The following is a 23,384-nucleotide window of genomic DNA, read 5'->3' as shown; positions in this document are numbered from 1 at the left end:
CAATAATGAGTATGGCCAATAATGCTTTCATTAAACAAACGCTTCTTAATCTTTTCTTATGTTCTACACAGACAGAAATGAACACCACCAATATGGTCCTTGCTTTCAGGACATATCAGATTAAACAGAAAGCATCCAGCCAGTAATACTTATAATAATAAACACTACAGGAAAATAGATGTTTACGACAGATTAATATTTAAAATGCAAAATGGCACATACATTTATGATGGCAGATATGTATCTTTGTGTATATATGAGCCAGAAGTACGAGACAAAATAGAGATGAAATGAAGGGCAGTTGTGTTAAAATGGTAGACTTATAAGTCATTTTTAACTTTTTCTAAGCTGTTTTATCTATCTACCTATGTACCTAAGCCTACTCAAGCTGAACTAACCTTCTTTCTTCCATCGTAAGGTTTCCTTACCTCTCCATTTCTCTACTAGTACCATCATCCTTCTCAAAATCATCTTAGGTATCTACACTACCAATAAACACCAGTTTCAAAGCCCTGTGGATGGTCCTTTGAATGCCTTTAAACAAGCTCCTTGCTTACTCTACCTTCGGCTACCACCATTTCAGGCTGCCTTCTTTCCTAAGTGGGTCACTGCAATGGCTAAATGGTCTGTCTCCCTGACTTCAGTCCTCTCTCCCATCCAAACCATCCTGGGCACCTGTCAACACACCCTCCTACGGGACCACTCTCCTCATCTCTCCCTTCAATACCCCCTGCACCTCCCCAAATGAATAACCCCACATTCCTGCCTGCATTCCCTTCACAACTTGGCACTAGCTCTATTATTCAACAACTTCCTTTGTTTTTTTTTCTATGAATGTGAACCTAATTAAGCCTGGCTGGTTTCTATATTGCCCTCTCAAAACTACAGTCTTACACTTTGTTTCCTGCTGGAAGGCAGTCTTCCTACTTATCCACCTACCTGGATCTTACGTATATTACTTCTTCCCTCAAGTCTTCCCCATCCCTATAATGCACACCAATATCTGTCTTCTCTGAAATCCTGAATTACTTCTGCTCTACAGTAGTATCTATTTACTCTTTCATATTGCTGTTTTAAAGAGTCACACTTCCACAAGGAATGCTGTGAACAAAGAAAATGGTGTGCCCAGACATTTCAAGGCCTAATACACCTTCAAAGAATGCTGACACACTTTTGAGCCTAAGAATGTAGGCTGAAAACTACAAAACCATAGTTTTATGTATAATAAAGATATACTACTTTTTTCTCCCCAACTAGATCAAGAGCCTCTTAAACACAGGAGTTCTGTCTTATATTCTCCTATAGTATATAGCTTGGCACTAAACATATGGTAGGCACTCAATAGATATTAATGAGCTAAATTAACAAGAGTCAACATTTCTAACACTTAACAGGTACAAATAATATTTTGAACAATTTATTCTTTTGATATTCTTAGTGATTCATGCTTTGGAACAAATGAGTCATCAAGGATACCAAAGAAAATACACACCATCTGAGTAAAGAGTTAAAGATTTGTTTTAAGGAAACCACAAAATTATAATGTAATACCAGCTAGCATTCATAGATTGTACTGGGTACCTGTTTCGATATTTTAATTTACATTATCTCACTTAACCCTCATAATAAGGTGCTATAGTTACATCCACATTACAGAGAAGGAAATTAGAATTCTATGAGATCTATGAGATCTCATATGAGATCTATGCAAGGTCCCATTGCTTTTCAGTCCTAGAAGATGGAATGACAATCCAGGGCTGCCTGGCTTCTAAAGCTCATGCTCCTAACCATTTTCCTGCTACTCTAAAATTCAATAGAGGTTAATACTTATCTTCTCTAGGGTTATTCTAAGTACATAAGTATGGCCAATGCCAGATCATCTTTCCAGCTTTACTGCCTTCTATATCCCTCCTGCATACTGTTTCCGCCAAACCAGACCAAATGTGATACCATGAACACACTCCAGGTCTTTCCTGGCTCCCTTCTCATTAATATTTCTCCTTCTTCTTAACAGTACTCCTGTTTCTTCCTGCACACCATCACTTCCCCTTATCTGCTGAAATCCTATTAACTCTTATTCAACACTCCATTCATGGCCATTCCTCTCTGAAGCTTTCTTAAGATTTCCCTGCTGTAGAATAAAATATTTGCTCCTACCCACTTCCTTGGTGCTTTACACTCCACTTCCAGTCTTAGGATCTTGCTTCCTACTTAGCTACTTATAGTCACATGGGTCTCTTGTGCTGGATTGCAAACACTTGATGGCAGGGGGTGGAATCCAAGGAGTGTAACCAGTTCATCTTAGTACTCACCAGACATTCTGCACACAGCACTTTGCACACAGTGGGTATCTGAAGATGATTATTGAATTTGTTTAATTCACTGTTACTGGATATCAAGAGGAAATAATTGACTTTTTCATTCTTGTTTTTTTCTCAACAAAACTATACAATATATACATCCAAACATATCCAAATGCTGGCTATCATTGAGGACACGGGCTTCCAGAGTTACCTAGCACTCACTTGGCTTTCTTTCTCCAGAGGAGGATACGACTTTGCAAGTGTTGAGTTCGGTTCAAGAATCAGGAGGGTTGATATTTGTATACTTTCCCTTGATGAAAAGTGCACAGATTGTTGGTATATATTTTGCAAAACAATGTAAAGTCAAGTATTAGGGAGGAGGGGCATAACAAGAATTCAGCTGTTTTCCAACTCTGGCAAGATCCTACCTACAGTATCCTTTGTCCCAGTGATAAGGAAAAGCCACACAAAGATAACTGCCATCTGCTCCCCAGAGCGGCCACGTCATCTCTCTTTGGTATTTTACAACTGGCTAAATAAAAAGAGCAAATTTGTGTTTCTGAACACTTCCCAACAATCTCAAACTCACTGAAATGCTACACAGCAATTCAAAGTGATCACCTTAGATATTCACAGATTCAAGGCTGGGCGGGGTGGCTCATGCCTGTAATCCCAGCACTTTGGGAGGCCGAGGCAGGTAGATCACTTGAGGTCAGGAGTTCAAGACCAGCGTGGCCAACATGGTGAAACTCTGTTTTTACTAAAATACAAAAAAAAAATTAGCCGGGCATGGTGGCCGGCGCCTGCAGTCCCAGCTACTCGGGAGGCTGAGGCAGGAGAATCACTTGAACCTGGGAGGTGGAGGTTGCAGTGAGCTGAGATTGCGCCACTGCCCTCCAGCCTGTCCGGACATGCACATGCTATAATTTCATGGGAGAGTCAAAGGCTGGCCAAACCTTAGTCTCAGGTATGCAATGTGATAAATGGTTTAAAACAATGTTTTATAAAAATCAGTAAGATTATGGAGTAGAATACCATACATATTACAAGTGTCTATGAAAAACCAAAGAATTTTTATTTTTATTTAGAGACAGAGTCTCGCTCTGTTGCCCAAACTGGAGTGCAGTGGTGCGATCTCGACTCACTGCAACTTCCACCTCCCAGGTTCAAGCGATTCTCGTGTCTCAGCCTCTGGAATGCTGGGATTACAGGTGTGCGTGACCATGCCCAGCTAATTTTTGTATTTTTTGTAGAGATGGGGTTTCACCATGTTGTCCAGGCTGGTCTTGAACTCCTGGCCTCAAGTGATCTACCCGCCTTCACCTCCCAAAGTGCTGGGATTTCAGGCGTGAACCACCACACCCGGCCTAAAGAATTTTATAATAATGTTTTCAGAGTTGCCACAGGCTAGGAATGTTTTTGTTAGAGGGACTTCAGTTAAAGAATGTGTGAATAAATAAAGCCATGATGCTTTTAGTCAGTTAAGCTGAAGTTTTTTCCTATCCATTGGCACTACGAAAAGGGACTGACTGCTGGATAAGTGAGAAAGTGTATCAGAGTAGTGAAGAATGTGAGCTCTCACACTGGATGGCCTGTGTTCAAATCCTGTTTCTAACACACACTATGTCATCCTGGGAAAATGATTTAAGCTTTCTAAAACTAAAGCATTGTCATTTATAAAAAAGAGTAATAACAGTAAGTTTTCCTCAAAGGGCTGTTATACACCTTAAATTAGATAATACCCTTAAAAATCTTAAAACACAGCCTGCCCCGCGGTGAGAGTTCAATCAATGTTCATTATTATTCTTCCTTAATGCAGTTACTGAGTCTTTAGATATGTACTATCTGGGGAAATGGTACGTGTATATGTTTGTTAAATATGTATAAATTTGAAGCAGCCTTACTTTTTCCTGATTACAGAAGCATTTTAGCCCAGTCAACCTGAGACCACCAGGATCACTCTAGTCCAGCAAACTCAGGTCAGTTGACCCCCAGGAAGAGCAAGAGACAGTGTAGCAGTGGAACCTGTGGGGCCTCTCCAAACCAGGGAAAACATAACATTACTATGGGATTCTAGGGAACAGTGGAGTGAAGGTGAAGTTTAAATGACGCAGCCTTTTGACAGGCTCAAGGCAGGGCTGTGTAAAGGGGTCAACGTTGGGGGGATCCAGGGTCTCACTTCCTGAAAGCTGTCAGATAGACATACTGAGTCCAGAAACCCCGTAACTGCAGCTCTGCTTCTGGGTCGTAAATCGAAGCTGCTTCTTTGTGTCAGGCTGACTTAGATCATCCAGGCAAGAGCAGAATCTGTCATGCTTACTGATACAATTCCAAACAGGAAGTGGCAGCTGAAGATTTTTGAAAACAAAGTTTCTCAGTGAATACGAAAGCACAAAGAAGGGGATCATCAGGACACTTTACTGCCATGGCAGGTACTTAGGGGAAATACTGTTTCCTGTTTACTTTGTAGGTGGCTTTAGCGTCTGTTATACCAGTCTGATAAATGGCTGGGCAGATGTGACTTTCTCAGTCTGCACCAGTTTTTACTTTCTCTAAAGTAGCATATGTTCATTGAAGATGAAGTAGCATATGTATATGTATATATATAGTAGCATATGTATATTTTCTCAAATATACAAAGCACAACATTCAAAGTTAACCACTATTAACATTTGAACTATCTTTATAACCTTTTTCTATGCAAACATAATTTTTTTGTTTTATAAAACTAGGTTTATGCTATACATATTGCCTTAGAGCCTTTTCATTAATTTATAATTAATGTTTTCCAGCACAATTAAATATTCTAATGCTACACCATGACCAATATATGGTATTCCATTGTATAGATACACCAAAAATCTTTTTAACCAAACCTTTTTTGTTAGGCATTTTGGTTATTATCAGCTTTTCTCTATTTAAAAAAAATTGCAGCCTGGCGTGGTAGCTCACATCTGTAATTCCAACACTTTGGGAGGCCAAGGTTGGTGGATAGTTTGAGGCCAGAAGTTTGAGACCCAGCCTGGGCAACATAATGACACCTCATCTCCACAGAAAATACAAAAATTATCCCGGCACAGTGGCCTCCCTCCCTTTCCCAGGATCCCATAGATAATAAACAACAGCCATATTTAAGACTAGCCTGGCCAATATGGTAAAATCCTGTCTCTACCAAAATACAAAAATTAGCCTGGCGTGGTGGGGCATGCCTGTAGTCCCAGCCTCAGGAGGCTGAGGCAGAAGAATCATTTGAACCCGGGAGGTGGAGGTTGCAGTTAGCTGAGATCGCGCCACTGCATTCCAGCCTGTGTGACAGAGCGAGACTCTGTCCCCAAAAAAAAGACAGCCAGTGTATAACCTCTGTCATCTTTTTTCCTTGCCTTCATCCTGCTTGCTGGAATTAGGATATGATGGGTGAAATTCTAGAATCCACCCTGGACCATGAAAACTCTGGACAATACTCTCTGGATGGCAGGGCAGTGAGCTGGAAGGAGACTGGGTCCTTGAGAAGGAAGGAGCCCCCATACCACAAGTCCTGGGCTGCCTGCTTTACTATTCCGCCTTAACAAAGAAGGAAACCCTGCCATTGGCAACAATGTGGGTGAACCTGGAGGACACTGTGCTAAATAAAATAAGCCAAATACTGCATCGTCTCACATACATGTAGAATCTGAAACAGTCCAGCTCCTAAAAGCAGAGAGTAGAATGGTGGTTACCAGGGGCTGAAGGTGGCAGGGAGACTGGAAGATGCTGGTTAAAGGGTACAAAGGTGAGTAACTCCTGGAGAGCTAACACACAGCGTGGTGACTATAGTTGGTAATACCGTATGATATACTTGAAATCTGCTAAGAGTTGATCCTAGGTGTTCTCACCACACATACAAAAAGGTAACCATGTGAGGTAATTGATATGTTAATTAGCTTGATTGTGGTAACTACTCCACAATGTGTACATACATCAAATATCAGCCAGGCATGGTGGCTCACCCCTGTAATCCCAGCACTTTGGGAGGCTGAGGCAGGAGGGAGGATCCCTTGAGCCCAGAAGGTCAAGGCTGCTGTGAGCTGTGATTGCACCACTGCACTCCAGCCTAGGTAACAGAGCGAGAACCTGTCTCTAAATAAATAAATGATGCTGTACACCTTAAATATACGGAATTTTTATTGGTCACGTGTACCTCAATCAATCTGGGGAAAAAGCTGGTATACTTTGGATGCCATCATTATTTGGGAGGTTTTTGGTAACCTTCAGCTGAATTGGATTCTAAGTAATTTAAGTACCTCCAATCTATTCATGGGTTGAAGCCAGTGGCTCTCAACCAGGAGCAGCTTTTCCCCCTAAGATACTTGGCAATGTCTGGAAGCATTTTTGTTTGTCGCAACTGTAGGGGTACAGCAGAATACCGCTGGCATTCAGTGGGCAGGGGCAAGGCACACTGCTAAAAATTCTACAATAAACAGAACCACCTCCCACAATAAAGAATTATCTAGCCCCAAATGTCAATTTTACCAAGATTGAGAAACCTTAGGTTGAAAATGTCTCTCAGGAAGGTCAGTGAGAAAACACCCTTTGTTCATTGCAATAAACGTGGTAAAAAAATGAGGTGTCCACTTCAGTCCATATTGTCCTCAACAGTTTCCATGTATCTCACATAGTACAACCAGTTTTCAGATAATTAGAGGGCAATGAATTATACAACAGGATGTCTAGTCAACACTTCAGATGGGAAGCAGATGGAAGAATACTCCATTTACAAGAGAATCTCAATACTAGTTGCATGTCACAATCACCCGGGGAGCTTTTAAAAAATCCTGATGCCCGGATTCCCCTCCAGACCAATTAGATAAAAATTCCTAGGGGTGAAGCCGAGGCACCTACTTGTGGAAGAGCAAACCATTTTCATTAGCACACAGTTTACAATGCACTGCAGGATTATACAATGCAGGCAGCACCGGATGCTTTCCTGGGCCACAAGCCACCCGCGCCTTTATAAGAGGTTCTGAAAGGACAGACCTTTAATTTCTATTGTAATGTTTGCTTTGACCCCACTTTATCTTCAAAACAACGGAACACTCAGTCTTTTCTCTAGTATAATGGCACTTGTGAGTTTCACTAATAGATGCACCTTCATTCTGAGCTCTGGTTTGCCTTCCTTGACTGTGGCATCCCTCACCACCCCCACCAACCGTGGGAAACCTATCCAGCTGCCCTTTAATATCCTGAACCAGGATGGCATTCACATTTTTGGCTCTTGTGCTGTTAGCAGAGTCGGTCACTGCTCCTACCAGAAAACAATGGAAAATTCAAAATATCACACAAGTATAACCACCACATCTTCACTTCAACACCCTGCATCCAGAAAAGAAGAAGAAGGAAAAGCTACAAAAGCTAGTGGGATACACAACTTACTTTTTTAAAAGGTCTCCGTGGTTCTAACATACAGTCAAGGTTAAAACCACTAAGTTAGTATATTTGAAAGATGCATTTCTAGTTCTACTGTGAAAGCACTTCATGCTGATTCAGAAAATAACCAAACTATTCCAGGACTACAAACATCACCTTCAAGGTTTTTTTGTGTTTGTTTTTAGTGCATTCTGCCCTAACAGAGTTGAAGGACTTTATTTCCTTTAGAAAATATGTATCTCTCAAATACGTAAAAAATAAAAGTGGATAGGTACATCAACTGCTTAGTCTAAATAAAACACATTACCTGCCTCAGGCAGCCTATCCCAAAATCGTACTGAGAGCAATCTGAAGCTAGTAACATAAAACACCAACAAAGTCAGATAGCAGAGTACTACAATTGTACCAGAAAAACAACAGAATAGCTCAGTCTATGAATTAAGAAAACAGTTCCAGTCGGGCACGGTGGCTCACACCTGTAATTACAGCACTTTGGGAGACTGAGACAGGCGGATCACTTGAAGCCAGGAGTTCAAGACCAGCCTGGCCAACATGGCAAAAACTAATCAGGCGTGGTGGCGTGTGCCTGTTGTCCCAGCTACTTGGGAGGCTGAGGTGAGAGGATCACTTAAACCCGTGAGGCAGAGGTTGCAGTGAGCTGAGATCCCTTGTAAAAGGATCCAACCTAATTAAATCTGAGAATGGACTCCTTTTGCCTCTAACAGACTAGTCACCCCTGACAAGCTCGATTATCTAATCCAAATACCTCCAAGTGCCCTTCCCACTGACTCTGCAAACCCTGCTAGAAACGCAAAGCCTAGTAATAAGGTGGAAGAAAGAGGAACATACAACACACAGAACGGGAATAGTGCACAAAAGGAACGCACCTTCCTGGTGCCTGTGTCCCGTCACTCCTTGGCGGCGGTGGGTACGCCGTGGCAGGAGGCCATACTAGAAAGAGGTTAGGAACTGCAACATTTTATTTCACTCTCACTTATCAACAGTCACCGACAATGTCACTGAAGATGCTCAACGGTCACTCAAAAGGCATCCTTTAAATGTCAGACGATCCAGCTTGCCCATGGACTAGTGAAAGGATGAACCAAATGTGCTATATTCACACCATGGAATATTATTCAGCCAAAAAAAGGAATGGAGCATTGATACGTTATACAATGCAAATGAACCTTGAAAACACAATGAGTGAAAGCAAGCAGACACAAAAGGCCACATACTACATGATCCCATTTATATGAAATGCCCAGACTAGGCGAATCCATAGAGACAGAAAGCAGACTGGTGGTTGCCAAGGGCTGCAGGGAGGGAAGGAATGGGGAGTGACTGCTAGTGGGCACAGGGTTTCTTTTTAGGGTGATGAAAATATTCTGAAATTACATAGTAGTGACAGTCACAGAGTCTTTGAATACACTAAAACCACTGAATTATACACTTAAAGGTGGTGAATTCTATGGTATGTGAATCATATCTCATTTTTTTAAAGGCATTCTTCAGTTTAGCACTTCTACTGCCTCTTAAGTCCCTCAGTGCTCAAGACCAAAGGGCCTGCTTCTCAGGGCACCTAGGGCGCTATCCCTTTAATCTTGCCCTATTTATGATGTCAAGAGGAAGTGATCTTTGAGAAAGAGTTAAAGGCTCACACTATTTTTGTTTCATCACATATCAGAAGGGAAAGGAAAAACGTAAAATCAGAACTTCGGTGTAATGTTTGGTCAATCGAGTTAAGGCAATCCATGATGTTCCTACTGCAACAGAAGTAAGCTGTTCAATCATCCTGGAGCAGCGTACACCATAGTTTTATCGTTTTTTTATTGTAGAGATGGGGTTTTGCCATGTTCCCCGGGCTGGTCTTGAACTGCCAGGCTCAAGCAATCTGCCCTCCTCAGCTTCCCCAAGTGCTAGGATTTTTTTTTTTTTTTTGAGCTACTTCTTTATCTACCAGATGATGAACTGTATATAGTATTTAAATAGTTCTGAATCTTTGGCTGGTACATTTTGAAGAAGATAAACCATTCATTTTTATCAAGATTCATTCATCTTACAATACAGGAACTGTGTTAAGATGCAAAATAACAGATGGTGCTAGAGAACCAGTAGTAGATCATTCAAAATAATTAGTTCTGATTTTTAAAAAATCAGGAGCTCGCCTGTAGTGCCAGCTACTTGGAAGGCTGAGGGAGGAGGACTGTTTGAGCCTAAGAGTTTGTCCAGCGTGGGCAACACCGCAGGACCTTGTCTCTTAAAAAAAAAAAAAAAAAAAAACTCAGGCCTTTCTGTTTCCTCCATTAACTATTAAATACATCCCTATGTGCTGGAATCTTCAGTTTGGCACACAAAATAGAACACTCACCCACAAGTCTGTAAGAACAAGGAATACCGATTCTCTTAATCTGCCACTGTTGACTCTCGATTGTTATCTTAAACTTGCTTGGGGTTACCAAATAGTCCACATCTGCCTTTACTGTGGAAAGACTATTTGGTTAAAGAAAAATGCTCAGGAATTCAATGAAGCCACAAATTATCAACATGAATTACCTGTTCATAAACAATGTCTTAGGAAGAAATTACAATGTTGTGGGGCATAGTCATCATGTTACCTTGTCACATCAGGCACCACAAATCCGGGAACGGCAGGCATGAAAGCACCAGGTGGATGAGTATTTGAGTATAGGTTTGAATAGCATCCCTACAACTAGAGTTTGGGGTGTGTGTGTGTGTGTGTGTGTGTGTGTGTGTGCAGTTTTAGGGAGAGGAGAGGCAACAAGGGTGTTCCACCACTGTGAGCTCTTTCACTTTTATAGAATGAGGCTTTAAAAGGAATCAAAGGACGCTGGGATAAGGATGACTTGAGTGGATGTAACCTGTAAGCCTCACATAACAAACCTGGAATACCGGCTCTTGGGTTCTAGCTCAAGTGTCACACTTACAAAAAAGAAATGTCTAGACTCAGACGTAAATAAAAACAAATCTATAAAGAATATCATGTAGCCTATTCAAAATTATGCATGGCAAGAGAAACATAAAATCTCCAGATATTATATCAGATTTTTATTATACCCAAAATTAAACTACTTGTAAACAAATCCATTTACATCGAACCCGTCATTATGTATTTGAGGTATATATTTGTAAACTGAACCCGTCATTATGTATTTGTGACACCTAGATTAAGATATGACACCATGTATAAGAACACAGTGGCATCTACAAGGTATGTCTCCTTAGATGGTGTTTTATTCGAATCAGAAAATTAAACAGCATGAGTCATCTTAACGTTAACCCCAGTTCACAAGTGAATGTCACAAGTTTTAAACCCTCAACTAATTCAAACACCCAATTTCAACCAATATTTTACTTTTCCATCAGGGATTTACCAAAATTATTAATGAAAAACAAAATGAACATATAAGAGTTTTCTTTCTTTCCCATGTATTATCATTTGGGAACATTAAAAAGAAGAGTAGAGAAACAGAAGCCTAGAAAATTTACAAACTAGACAATACTATATAATCACACTAAATGCGTATATACTCTTAAAAAAACACAAAAATACACACTCACCCCTAAAATAACTCAGGTATAACAAGGGACATTGCGGTCCCCTATAAAAGATACTCCTATGGTATTTTCAAATGTGTTTTCTCAAAATAATTAATCTAGAACCTCTTATTCCCAAACCCAAGCCTCTGTACTGTCCAAGACAAACAAAAACCAACACAATGTTCTACTCTGTAATTTAAAAACACATCATCTCCTTCTGATGTCCTTCCAAGTCCTTCCAAAGCTTTTCTAAGGTAGTCATCTGAGCAGCTAAGCAGGTACTCCTGACATCTGAAGAGCTTTCAATCTATTATAGCCTCATTACAGCTGACTCTTGAAAAACATAGGTTTGAACTGCATGAGTCCACTTACACAGGATTTTGTTCTGCCTCTGCCACCTGAGACAGCAAGACAAATCCCTCCTTATTCTCCTCCTCCTCAGCGTACTTCCATGTGAAGAGATGAGGATGAAGACCTTTATGATGATCTGCTTCCACTTACTGCATAGTAAATATATTTTCTCCACTTTGGGAGGCTGAGACTGGCGGATCACGAGGTCAGGAGATCGAGACCATCCTGGCTAACACGGTGAAACCCCATCTCTACTAAAAAAATACAAAAAAAAAAACTAGCCGGGCGAAGTGGCGAGCGCCTGTGGTCCCAGCTACTCGGGAGGCTGAAGCAGGAGAATGGCGTAAACCCGGGAGGCGGAGCTTGCAGTGAGCTGAGATCCGGCCACTATACTCCAGCCTGGGCGACAGAGCCAGACTCAGTCTCAAAAAAAAAAAAAAAAAAAAAAAAAAAAAATATATATATATATATATATATATATTTTCTCTTTCTGATTTTCATAACATTTTCTTTTCTCTAGCTTACTTTATTGTAAGAATATAATACATAATACATATAACATACAAGGTAGGTGCTAATAACTTTATGTTATTGGTAAGGCTTTGGGCAACAGTAAGGTATTTAGTAGTTAAGTATACGGAGAGTCATTTTTTATTTTTTATTTTTATTGTTTTTATTGTTTTTTGAGACGGAGTCTCGCTCTCTCACCCAGGCTGGAGTGCAGTGGCATGATCTCAGCTCACGGCAACCTCCACCCCCAGGTTCAAGTGATTCTCATACATCAGCCTCCTGAGTAGCTGGAACTACAGGCATGTGCCACCACACCTAGCTGATTTTTGTATTTTTAGTAGAGATGGGGTTTCACCGTGTTGGCCAGGCTGGTCTTGAACTCCTGACCTGAAGTGATCTGCCCACCTCAGCCTCCCAAAGCGCTGGGATTACGGGTGTGAGCCACTGTGCTAGGCCCAAGTCAAATGTTATATGTGATTTCTGACTGGGGGTGGGGGCGATGGGGATTGTGGGTGCCCCCAACTCCCAAATTGTTCAAGAGTCAACTGTATTTGAAAAACCTAATACTTTGAAAAAATCCATTCTAAGTACACTGTTAAGGTGATGCTGGATAAATTTAGCTGTCACAAAATAGTAAGATTTATAGACTTGTTTTATTTCTGCTTCCCTGCCTACTTTTTTTTTTTAACCTAACTAGGCAGCGGATGATAATCAGTAGTTGTTGCTGTGCTATAATTGAAGACCAAATACCTTAGTTGCTTCAAGAACTCCACATCAGAGTTGCTGTTAATGAGCTTGATGAAGTCCTCATAAGAGGGGGCATAGGTGTAGGCTCTCTTGTGATGCTCATTCACCTGCTCTCTGTACTCCAGCTGGGCAAGCAGCATTTGGTTAATGTAGTCTGGATTACTCAGTAACTCCACTACCGGCTTCAAGACTACAGGAAGAAGAAGAAATCGCCCCTGAGAAAGGTATTCTTCTTTAAGGGAATTGTTTATACATCACATAATTGAAACCAGATTTGGAAAACATTTTCCAAGTAGCCAAACAGAGGAATATCTATATAATACAATAAACAATTCAAAAATGTATACACGCGCACACATACCGCTGCCTATCCCTCCAAATATGTTATCATCTGTGGCTACAATCAAGTTGTCATTTTAATAAATAAGTGAAATGTAAAGGAATAATGAAGGGAAGTCATTTGGAACTCAAGTTGCTAACAAAACTATCAAAATTAAAGCTGGGCACGATGGCTCACGCCTGTAATCCCAACACTTTGGGAGGCTGAGACAGGTGGATCACTTGAGGTCAGGAGTTCGAGACCAGCCTGGTTAACACGGTGAAATCCTGTCTCTACTAAAAATACAAAAATTAGCCAGGCATGGTGGCACACGTCTGTAATCCCAGCTACTCAGGTGGCTGAGACAGGAGAATCGCTTGAACCCAGGAGGTGGAGGTTGCAGTGAGCCGAGATCGCGCCATTGCACTCCAGCCTTGGCGACAGAGTGAGGCTCCGTCTCAAAAAACAACAACAAAAAAAAAAACAAAAAAAATTAGGTACACTGATTTTTTCTTTTATTTATTTATATTACTTATAAGTTTCAATATGTTTTGGCAAACTTAGTCTGCCAAAGGATGCAAGTCAACATTCTCCCCAAGTGGTTAAAACAGACCTTAGAGAGGAAGTTAAAAAGTCAATGACACTATTACAAAGCCATCCTTTGAAACTTCCTCTTTGCTCTGTGGTTGGTTCTAATAGCTGATGGGCACAGCTGGCTTATCCTGAGAGAGTAAATGAGATAATCACTGCATCTCAAACGCGATGCTATTTGTCTGAGACTGAGAGGAGGGAAAGTTTCTCTTATCCTGACTAAGCATTTCCTTGGATACAGTTAACTTTTTTCGAGTAATCACATTATATTGTGCCACAGTTCCTTTTTATTTATTCCAAGTTCACAAAATTATGTACAGTCATGGATCACATAATGACATTCTGGTCAACAACAGACCGAATATATGACAGTAGCCCCCATAAGATTATAATGAAGCTGAAAATTTTCTAGCATTTAATGATGTCAAGCTGGTGTGAACAAACCTACTGCACTGTCAATAGTATAAAAATACAGCATATACAATTATGTACAGTACATAATACTTGATGATGATAAATGACTGTAATTACAAGAGTCAAAAAGTTAAAAAAAATTAATAGTTCATAAAGTAAAAAAAGTTATAGTAAGCTAATGTTAATTTATTGAAGAAAATAAAATTTTAAATAAATTTAGTGTAGCCTAAGTGTACAGTGTTTATGAAGTCTGCAGTGGTGCACAGTCATGTCCTAGGCCTTCACAGTCACTCCCCACTCACTCAGACTCACTCAGAGCAACGTCCAGTCCTGCAAGCTCCATTCATGGTAAGTCTCCTATATAGGTGTACTATTTTTTATCTTGTATACCGTATTTTTATTGTACCTTTGCTATATTTAGATACACAAATACCATTGTATTACAACTGCCTACAGTATTCAGCAGAGTAATAGGTGTACAGGTTTACAGTCTAGGAGCAATAGGCTACACCATATTGCCTCTGTGTGTAGTGGGCTATCCCATGTAGGTGTGTAAGTACACTCTATGATATGTGCACAATGACATTATCTAATGACACATTTCTTGAGACATATCCCTATTGTTAATCAATGCATTACTATATAGGCATTACCAATAAATCATATAGCAAAGATATTTTAAGTAAATATACTAATCAGAATTTGACTGTGGTCAAGCATGGTTGCTCCCACCTGTAATCTCAGCACTTTGGGAGGCCTATGCGGGAGGATCACTTGAACCCAGGAGTTCAAGACTTGCCTGGGCAACATAGTAAGACCCCCACCTCTATTTAAAAAAAAAAAAAAGAATTTGAATACACACATACACACGTAATATGTAAACATACACACTATGGATATTATATAGCTATTATACACACACGTATGTAATATGTAAATATACATACTATGGGTATTATATAGCTATTATACACACACGTAATATATAAACATACATACTATGGATATTATATACCTATTATACACACACACACACACACGCATACTTTCTTTTTTTTTTTTTTTTTTTTTTTTGAGACGGAGTCTCGCTCTGTCGCCCAGGCTGGAGTGCAGTGGCCTGATCTCAGCTCACTGCAAGCTCCGCCTCCCGGGTTCACGCCATTCTCCTGCCTCAGCCTCCCGAGTAGCTGGGACTACAGGCGCCCGCCACCTCGCCCGGCTAGTTTTTTGTAGTTTTAGTAGAGACGGGGTTTCACTGTGTTCACCAGGATGGTCTCGATCTCCTGACCTCGTGATCCACCCGTCTCGGCCTCCCAAAGTGCTGGGATTACAGGCTTGAGCCACCGCGCCCGGCCCATACTTTCATTAATGTACATATTATTAGCCTAGATAACTCAAAAGCTATCACAAATGAATGCTTCCCTGTGGAGAGCATAAGAACTGGTTTTCTGTGTCAAAACATACAACATAATGGACCGTGTATCTGGCAATATGTCATATTAAAAATGTAAGTTTATCCTGTGTGGCCAAATACTTAGAGAGACATAACAAAATTTTGAAAATACTTCAAATCCCATATGTTCAACAGTAAACAAGGTCTGCATAGGTGTTATACAAATTATTTTCACATTAGTATGTAGCACATTAGTTTGCGCACTTATTGAATTAGTAAAATCAACTGTACAAGTTTACCTTTTGTTGTGAGAATTTCTGCAAGCATTATACGTAAGCTGAGAGACTGCACATCCTTTGAGGGGAGGAGACAAAACACCAGAACCCGAGAACACGTCTGTAGAAATCTTACTTCATCATCTGAGTTCCTCAAGCATGCGTGCAACACAAAAGGCCTCGGCTGCTCTTCATGTCTAAACAAAGAGAGTGAAAAAGGAGGAGAGAAATTTCTAGAAACAATTCAATTATGTACTAGTAGGTAAAAAATATTTCAAATGGGAAACGCATTGGTTATAGTAACTCTGCCATCTCCTCAACAATCAAATTTCCTCAACCATCAACTAACCTGGAAAACTTTTGCTAGAATACATGCAAACGCATGGCCTTTCTGGATTTCAAATGAAATCATAACGACTAGCTTCAGTAGCATCAAAGGGTACATAGATAATTCCAGAATCATAGCAACAATCTAAAAAGGTACGAGTATTTATTTAGGTAATTTTTAAGTCTTCTAGATGTTTTCTTAAGTGTGACCTCCAGCTTCATTTTTCAAAAAAACCTAACAAAGCATAAACCAAGGTCGCCAGCCTGCTTTCTGACTGGGAGATCACAGGATAAAGAGACTACAGGTAGTTTAAGTGAGCCAGAGGGTCTATAAACTCCACATTATCTAACTTGTTGGCAAATTGCCTTCTGTGAGGCTCCCAAGTATTTTTCAGCCAGTCTTGACAACTTTGGTTGTGCACCTCCCTGTTGGTACTGACTCCATCCCAGGACCATTAATTTGGAATATCTGAGTGAAGAGGACTGGAAAACAGAACTTTCTATACTTCCCTTCCCAAAGTATCTTGATAGTGATTCAGGAAAGCCTGGGATGCTGCTTTTTCTAATGTCTTCTAGATAAGGAGGCAAAGGATATGAGATTCTTACAGTAACTAGTAGGTAACACTGAGAAAAAACATGAAACAGAGGGAGAGAAACATACCAGGTACCGCACAGGAAATGAAAGTAGTGCATATTAGTGCCTTTATAACTCGTGCCTCTCAGGTGTTAACTGAAATTTAGTTTTGCACTGGAGACTGAAGACTAGTTTCTAGAGCGTATATCGCTAGAAAAGAAAGGTTTCCTCTGTCTTGTACAACCTGGAGGAATTCTATCCTAACGTGTAAAGCCAACGACATGAAAAGAAATTTTTAGAAGAAGCCTTTTGCATATACTGATATGCTGACTTTTTAAAAAAGGCATCTTCAATTATTTTAAACTCTAGCTTTGCTGCCAGCTAGGTTGATATTTTATTATAGTAAGGTTAAGATGCTACTCCTTTATCATGTCAAGCACTTTTAAAGGTAATTCTTTTTTAAAATATCTATCTAGTTAATAAGCACTGGAGGAAGTTGGGGAAAAAAATCCACTTTTAATAGAGAAGCTTATTTAAATAATATCAAAATCCCTCTCAAAGAGCCCACAGTGCCTTCTCCGTATCAGTGGAAGGCAGACAACAAAGGAGCCTGGTGCTCAGACTGCCACAAGTTCCTCTCCCTCCTACAGCTAAGTTAGGGAAAATCCTTCTGACTGAGCCAAAAGCCAGAGGGCTGGCCAGAACAGCTTGATCTACGGTAAAAGGAAAGGCAGATCTCTCCCTGGAATCCCTCCACTAACTCCGAGCAGGATATTCCTAAGACGTGCTCTAGAAAGCGGACATCAAGTATTGCTTCAAAGCCAAGAAAGCATCACGAGGGGTGAGGCTGCTCTGTGGCAGGAGACGTCTACTAGCCTTCTGGTGGGTTGTAGCCATCAGTCATTGCAGCATCCTTATTGTGTTCCGTGTGGATCAATCATTTGTTTGTGTAATTCCTACTACTTACCTCTGGGTTCTCATTCCTTGAGTAAGCAAAAGGACTTTAATATTTATTAAAAAGTTTCAAATGTACAATGACTTAATCCTCCTACCTACACCAAAAAGTAGACATCATCACTTGTATTCTATAGATGAGAAAATTAAGATCTGAATGATTATGTGAACAGTCAACGTCACAGAGGTAATAAGTGGTAGAAATAACTCTCTCAAGTCCTGCTCTGTTTCAATCTCAAGTCCCAACTCTACATTACACCACAATCAGAAATTACAAAGATAAAAAAGAACATTTCAGAGATAAAGAAGGAAAACACGAAAAAAACACACTCTTTTTTTCCCTCAAACTGCATGCCAGTACTTGACCAGCAAAGAAGAAAACTATGAAATTAAAGATGCTATTGAAATAATAGTATAAAAGCAATCATTTTTAGATTTTCCCAAAACATGCTGGAGCAAGACAGATGGGACAAAGGAAGAGGAAGCAGAGGCAAGAATTAAATGTGATCTAGATTGGCTTAAAGTGGCAATAGAATGATGTTCTAGAAATAAATACAGGCTGACCGGAAAGCTGCCTCCAGGAACAATTGCCCACCAGTCAACTAAACGATGTGTTGTTTTATTAAGGCAATTTATTATTGTTTGTCTGATAGTGGCCAATTCAATTGGGTGCTACCCAGGCTACCAAAGTCATTCTGCAGCCAATAGACATCTGCACACTACTGGAGATTTCTAGGACAAGTGCACTGTGGACCTGGGGCAGGCAGATACAGCTATTTGCCATTAAACCTGGACTCCCTGTCTGCCGGTCTGATTGTATGGTTTGTATAAGATGCTACACGGACAATATTAGTTCTCCAGGACACAATCATCTATATGAAAAATGCCAGTGACCTACTGGTACTTTTTCAAATATCCATAATCCATGAGAAATGTGGTAGAATTTTTTTTTCTTTATTTTGTTCTTTATTCTTTATCATCAACTAGAGCTTCTAGGCATAGCCCAGATGCCAGTGAAATAAATCTACCCTTGGCATAAGAAAACTAGAAGCCCAAAGAGAAGGAGCTTCTAATATTAAATCACTTTCTGTTTCTATTATTCTGATGCTTTATCCATATATTTATATTATCCACAAAAGCAGTAATCTCAAAAGCTAGTAAACGTCTGGATGAAAAATATATTCTCATGTTGAAATTAGATAATCATAAAACCACTGAATTTTTCTAACCACTTGCTCTTCTCCCAAATCTAAACCCATCAGTTTTCTAACTGGAATAAACATTGATTTAAAATACTGTCCTCAAGTCAGCACAGTAGCTCACTGTAATCCCAGTACCTTAGCAGGCTGAGGCAGGTGGATCACTTGAGGTCAGAAGTTCAAGACCAGACTGGCCAACATGGTGAAACCCTATCTCTACTAAAAATACAAAATGTAGCTGGGTGTGGTGGCACATGCCTATAATCCCAGCTACTCGGGGGGCTAAGGCACAAGAATTCTTGAACCCGAGAGGTGGACGTTGCAGTGAGCCGAGATCACACCACTGCACTTTAGCCTGGGCAAAGAGTGAGACTGTCTGAAAGAAAAAAATAAAATAAAAAATAATATACATATATGGAGAGAGAGATAGAATACTGTCCTCTATTGGACCATCATTTACATACTTTCAAATGAGCTTTCACTGAATTCAAACAAGTCTTTCACAGTATTTGTCAAGAGGGACTATGGAACACTTGAAATAATGGATACCACAGCAAATTAGCAGGTGCTTGCAGAGGTTGGTGAACACTTCGAAAGCAGAGGCGGAAGCTTTTGAGACTCTAGGAGGTAACCCAAGAGCCCTATTTCTCTCACTTTCCTTACTGATTCACACCCCTCCCCGCTTACTGGAAGGTACTTTCTCTATAAGCAGCAGTTTTCAAAGGGAGGTCCAGAGACTCCTGGGTGTCCCCAAGATCCTTGCAGGGGATCTGGGATGTTAAAACTGTAGTAATATAAAAAGGTCATTTGTCTTTTTCATTCTCATTCTTCCAAGCATAGTAGTTTCCACAGGCTACATGATGTGAGATGACATCATCATTCTTATGGCTAAGGAAAAGTGTACCATGTACTCTTGCACTTTAAAAATTCCTAGTTTTTAAATATCAAATATGGTAAATATCAATAGATACGATGAGTTGTGAAATGGTAAATGTTGGCTCTCCTGAGAAAAAAAAATGCTCTGATTTGGATCATTTGCCCATTCCATGGTGTAAATACTCTCACCACGGCCCATTTCAAGCTACCAATCTGGTATAACTGAACCAAAAGTTGGGAAGACCTGTGCACAGTTCACTCCTGCATGCCCGTACAAGCCAGTTCCAGCACGCCACTAGATAGAACCCATAGCAATGAGCTCCTTGAGGTTCTCAGAAACTTTTAAGAATGTAGAGAAATCCTAGGAACAAAAAGTCTGAGAATCACTGCTTTACAGTAACGGTTTTCAAACCATGGTTTGTGACTTTTAAGTAAGAAAATAAAATTGAGTTGGTCTTAAACATTAATTTTTTAAAATGTTAAAAAAAGTGTCAAAGTTATTAGAGGTAATAAAAGTACTGTTTTATGAAACTGGGTCATAATATCAAGTGAATTTCTCACAGTGGGTCATAGTTTTTAAAAAAAGTTCGCAAAACACAGGGGCGGCAGGCTGGAAAACAGTGGGCATGTCACGGCTCTGTGGATTTTGGCCTCATAAATCTGAGGGAAGGAAGAAGAGTCACAGGAAGGGGCAAGACAGCTGGAATGGAGACCTGCTGCACAGCCGCATTCGGCAGCAAGGTCGCCTACAGGAACAGCATCACAGGGCAGAAGGGTGACGTCATCTAAATACTTTACCTCTTCCCTGAAGGCGAGAATAGGCCACATTAACTATTCTCATTCCTGTTCCAACAGTGTCCATATCCACACAGGCAGAAGGCTACTCATTTCAGTTGGACAGCTTTTTATGAACAATTGTTAGGTACATAACAATACAAAGGCCTAACAAGCCTAAATATTAGCTACTTTCATAATGAAATTTCTCTAATTAAAGCCTACAAGCTCCAATATGTACAACTGTTATGTAACAATACAAAGGGCTAATAAGCCTAAATATTAGCTACTTTCATAATGAAATTTCTCTAGTTAAAGCCCAGAAGCTCCAATATTAAGTACCTTTGAAAATCAGTTTTCAGGATATCGTGATGCAACAGAGTTCAACACAGGACTCACAAAAAGAAACATGAACCATATTTAAATTTGTCTAAATACTGTAAACTCATTCACTCTGCTCATGCTAGAAAACACTATATTTAAATTTTTTATGTCTAGGTACTCATAATACTATAAGATCATCACAGTGCTGGCTCAGTAAAATTCATTTTACTGTTTATTTATAGAATTAATTGTATTTATAAGTGGTTTTCCAGCAGAAAGTGAAAAACAAAACTACTCTATCAGAACACAATAATTATTCCCCCTTAATAAATCTACATTTTCAAGCAAGTGCCAGCAATAGGCAGAATATTTTAGAGTTTTATCTTGACTTTGACCCCTTACTCAATTAAAAAAAAAATGTAATGCAAAAAAAGGGGGTAAGTTGCTTATAACAGTTACCTGGCATTAGCAGCTTTCAGGTCACAGAAATGAGTGAGTAAAGTCCTCACAACATCATTGCAGACAACTTTAACCACATCCACGTGACTCAGTCTGTGGTGCAGCTGTCTGGCAATTTCCCAAAAGTCTTCCAAGAGCAGATGGTAAAGTTGTCCCTCATCTCTGCTGAGGTTTCCATACCAGGACAGAATGTAATCTCTATAACTGTAGTCGAACACTACCAGGAATAAACAAAGCAATGAGTAAAACAAATGAAAGAAGCAAACACCAAGACCGCATTTCTACTGGAAACTGGCCACCTAACTATTTAATATTCACTGTTTAAAATTAAAGAGAGGAGAAAACAGAACTCATGAGAATTCCTAAGTCTTTTAAAACGAAAGATTCTCATCTAACTAGAATGTTTAGGTATGGTGACCATGTCCTAAATTTTCCTACAGAGCCCTATTTTAAAATATTCTATCTTGGTGCCAAACTACCTAAATTTATTAAAAAATCAGAGCAATACACTTATGAAGTGCACCCATTATCAATCTATTGCCTCTCCACTCCGAATTCAGCCTTTTTGTCCCGCTCTATGATACTGGAGCTGGGCCCTGCAAACACCGTCAGTTTCTTTGCCCACTGGCATAACGTTAAGTCTATCAGTAGCACATGCTGGAGGGCAACTGGAGGAGGAAGGGGCTGCTCTCCCCAGTTCCTGTGTGTTCTTCTCTGTTCCTGCCACATTTAGCAGCAGGCATGGTACCCGAGGGTGTTTACCCCAATAGCGAGTTCCAGTGCCATCCACAGGGGAGTTTCCGAAAGAATTCTGCTGGCATCCTATGGGTGACTCCCCCTCGCCTGTGGTATCTGCTCAACCTTCTTCACCATCAAGTGGGCCAAGGTTGTGCCTTCTCCAAGGCCTGGATCTCAATTCTAAGGTAAAGAAGGAAACTTCTTCCAAATTTATTCTGTCCTAAGGTGCTCTGCCTCAGCCCTAGTGAGAATGGCTGCTCCCAATATCTGCTCTTGCTATATTCTTTGGTGTCTCTTTACTCCTTAGTACTTAATCCCATGTTGTACATTAATAATTCTTTATATTTAACTCTCCCTGTTCAATTACATTGTGCTTTCTGTCTTGTAACAAGACCTCAACTAACATAGGAAGAATCCCATAAACCAGTCTTGGATATCACACTAGGCTCAGCCTCTGTGGCCAATCGCCTTCTTTGGAAGATTTCTAGTGTCTATGTTCTTAATTCTGTGCTTCGGAATTAGGAAAGCCTAGCCATAGACCAGTGCTATCTAATATGAATATGAGAGCCACATATGTAAGTTTTAAGTTTTCTAGAAGACACATTAAAAAAGTAAAAAGATAACAAGAAGCTCATAAAAAATAAGATAAACAATAAAAAAGTATAAAGAAACAGGTAAAATTCACTTTAATAATATATTCATTTAACAAAATATATTCATTTAACAAAATATATTCACAATATTATTTCAACATGTAATCAATATTTAAAACCTTTTTTAAAATAAAATACTTTGCTTTTTTTCATACTAAGCTCTGTAAGCTGGTATATATTTTATTCTTTCAGCAATCTCAATTTGAACCAGCCACATTTGGGGTGCTCTACTGTGTTGGACAGCACTATTTCTAAAGCCTATATAGAAAGAAGCTGAAGCCAGCGTGATGTCTGCAAGAAGCTACGTCTTTTCAAAAATAAAATATTGGTGGGCTTGGTGGTGACTCCCCACAGGGCCCCAAGAGAGAAAAACATTTAGCTACACAATCCTGCTCCACCTCAAGGGTACCGAGGTCATTTTTTATCACTTGTTTCTCAGAGTTTTTTTTTTTTAACTTTTCAAACTCTATTTGATTGGGCTTAATTACAGATGTGACTATACATCATTTCAGATAAATAATTTATCCTCCTGCTTTTCTTTGCTTGTCTGCACGCTACTTTATCCCCGGGAATCCTACGTGAACCAGATCTACTTCACAATTCCCTATGAACAACTAACCTATAATTGTCAAACAAGTTTTT

General features: G+C 39.9%; 1 protein-coding gene across 6 annotated transcripts in view; it reads right to left on the bottom strand.

The window, feature by feature from the left end:
• The window catches only part of SNX25 (sorting nexin 25), a 146,322-nt gene that overhangs the window by 76,497 nt on the left and 46,441 nt on the right, over window positions 1-23,384 (bottom strand). For all 6 annotated transcript variants that reach the window (XR_013417426.1, XR_013417427.1, XM_015139609.3 and 3 more), the window contains exons 3-5: window positions 21,352-21,568; window positions 15,889-16,061; window positions 12,876-13,062 (exon numbers count right to left, since the gene is read on the bottom strand). Coding sequence is in view for 4 of the 6 variants with exons in the window: in XM_015139609.3 (XP_014995095.3) it covers window positions 12,876-13,062; window positions 15,889-16,061; window positions 21,352-21,568 (577 nt within the window). In the remaining 2 variants the exon portion in view is untranslated. The remainder of the gene's footprint in view (window positions 1-12,875; window positions 13,063-15,888; window positions 16,062-21,351; window positions 21,569-23,384) is intronic.

Source organism: Macaca mulatta, chromosome 5, assembly GCF_049350105.2.
Source record: "Macaca mulatta isolate MMU2019108-1 chromosome 5, T2T-MMU8v2.0, whole genome shotgun sequence".
Lineage (NCBI taxonomy): Eukaryota > Metazoa > Chordata > Mammalia > Primates > Cercopithecidae > Macaca > Macaca mulatta.
The sequence above is the reverse complement of the archived record's forward strand: the minus strand, read 5'-3'. Positions and strand labels throughout refer to the sequence as shown.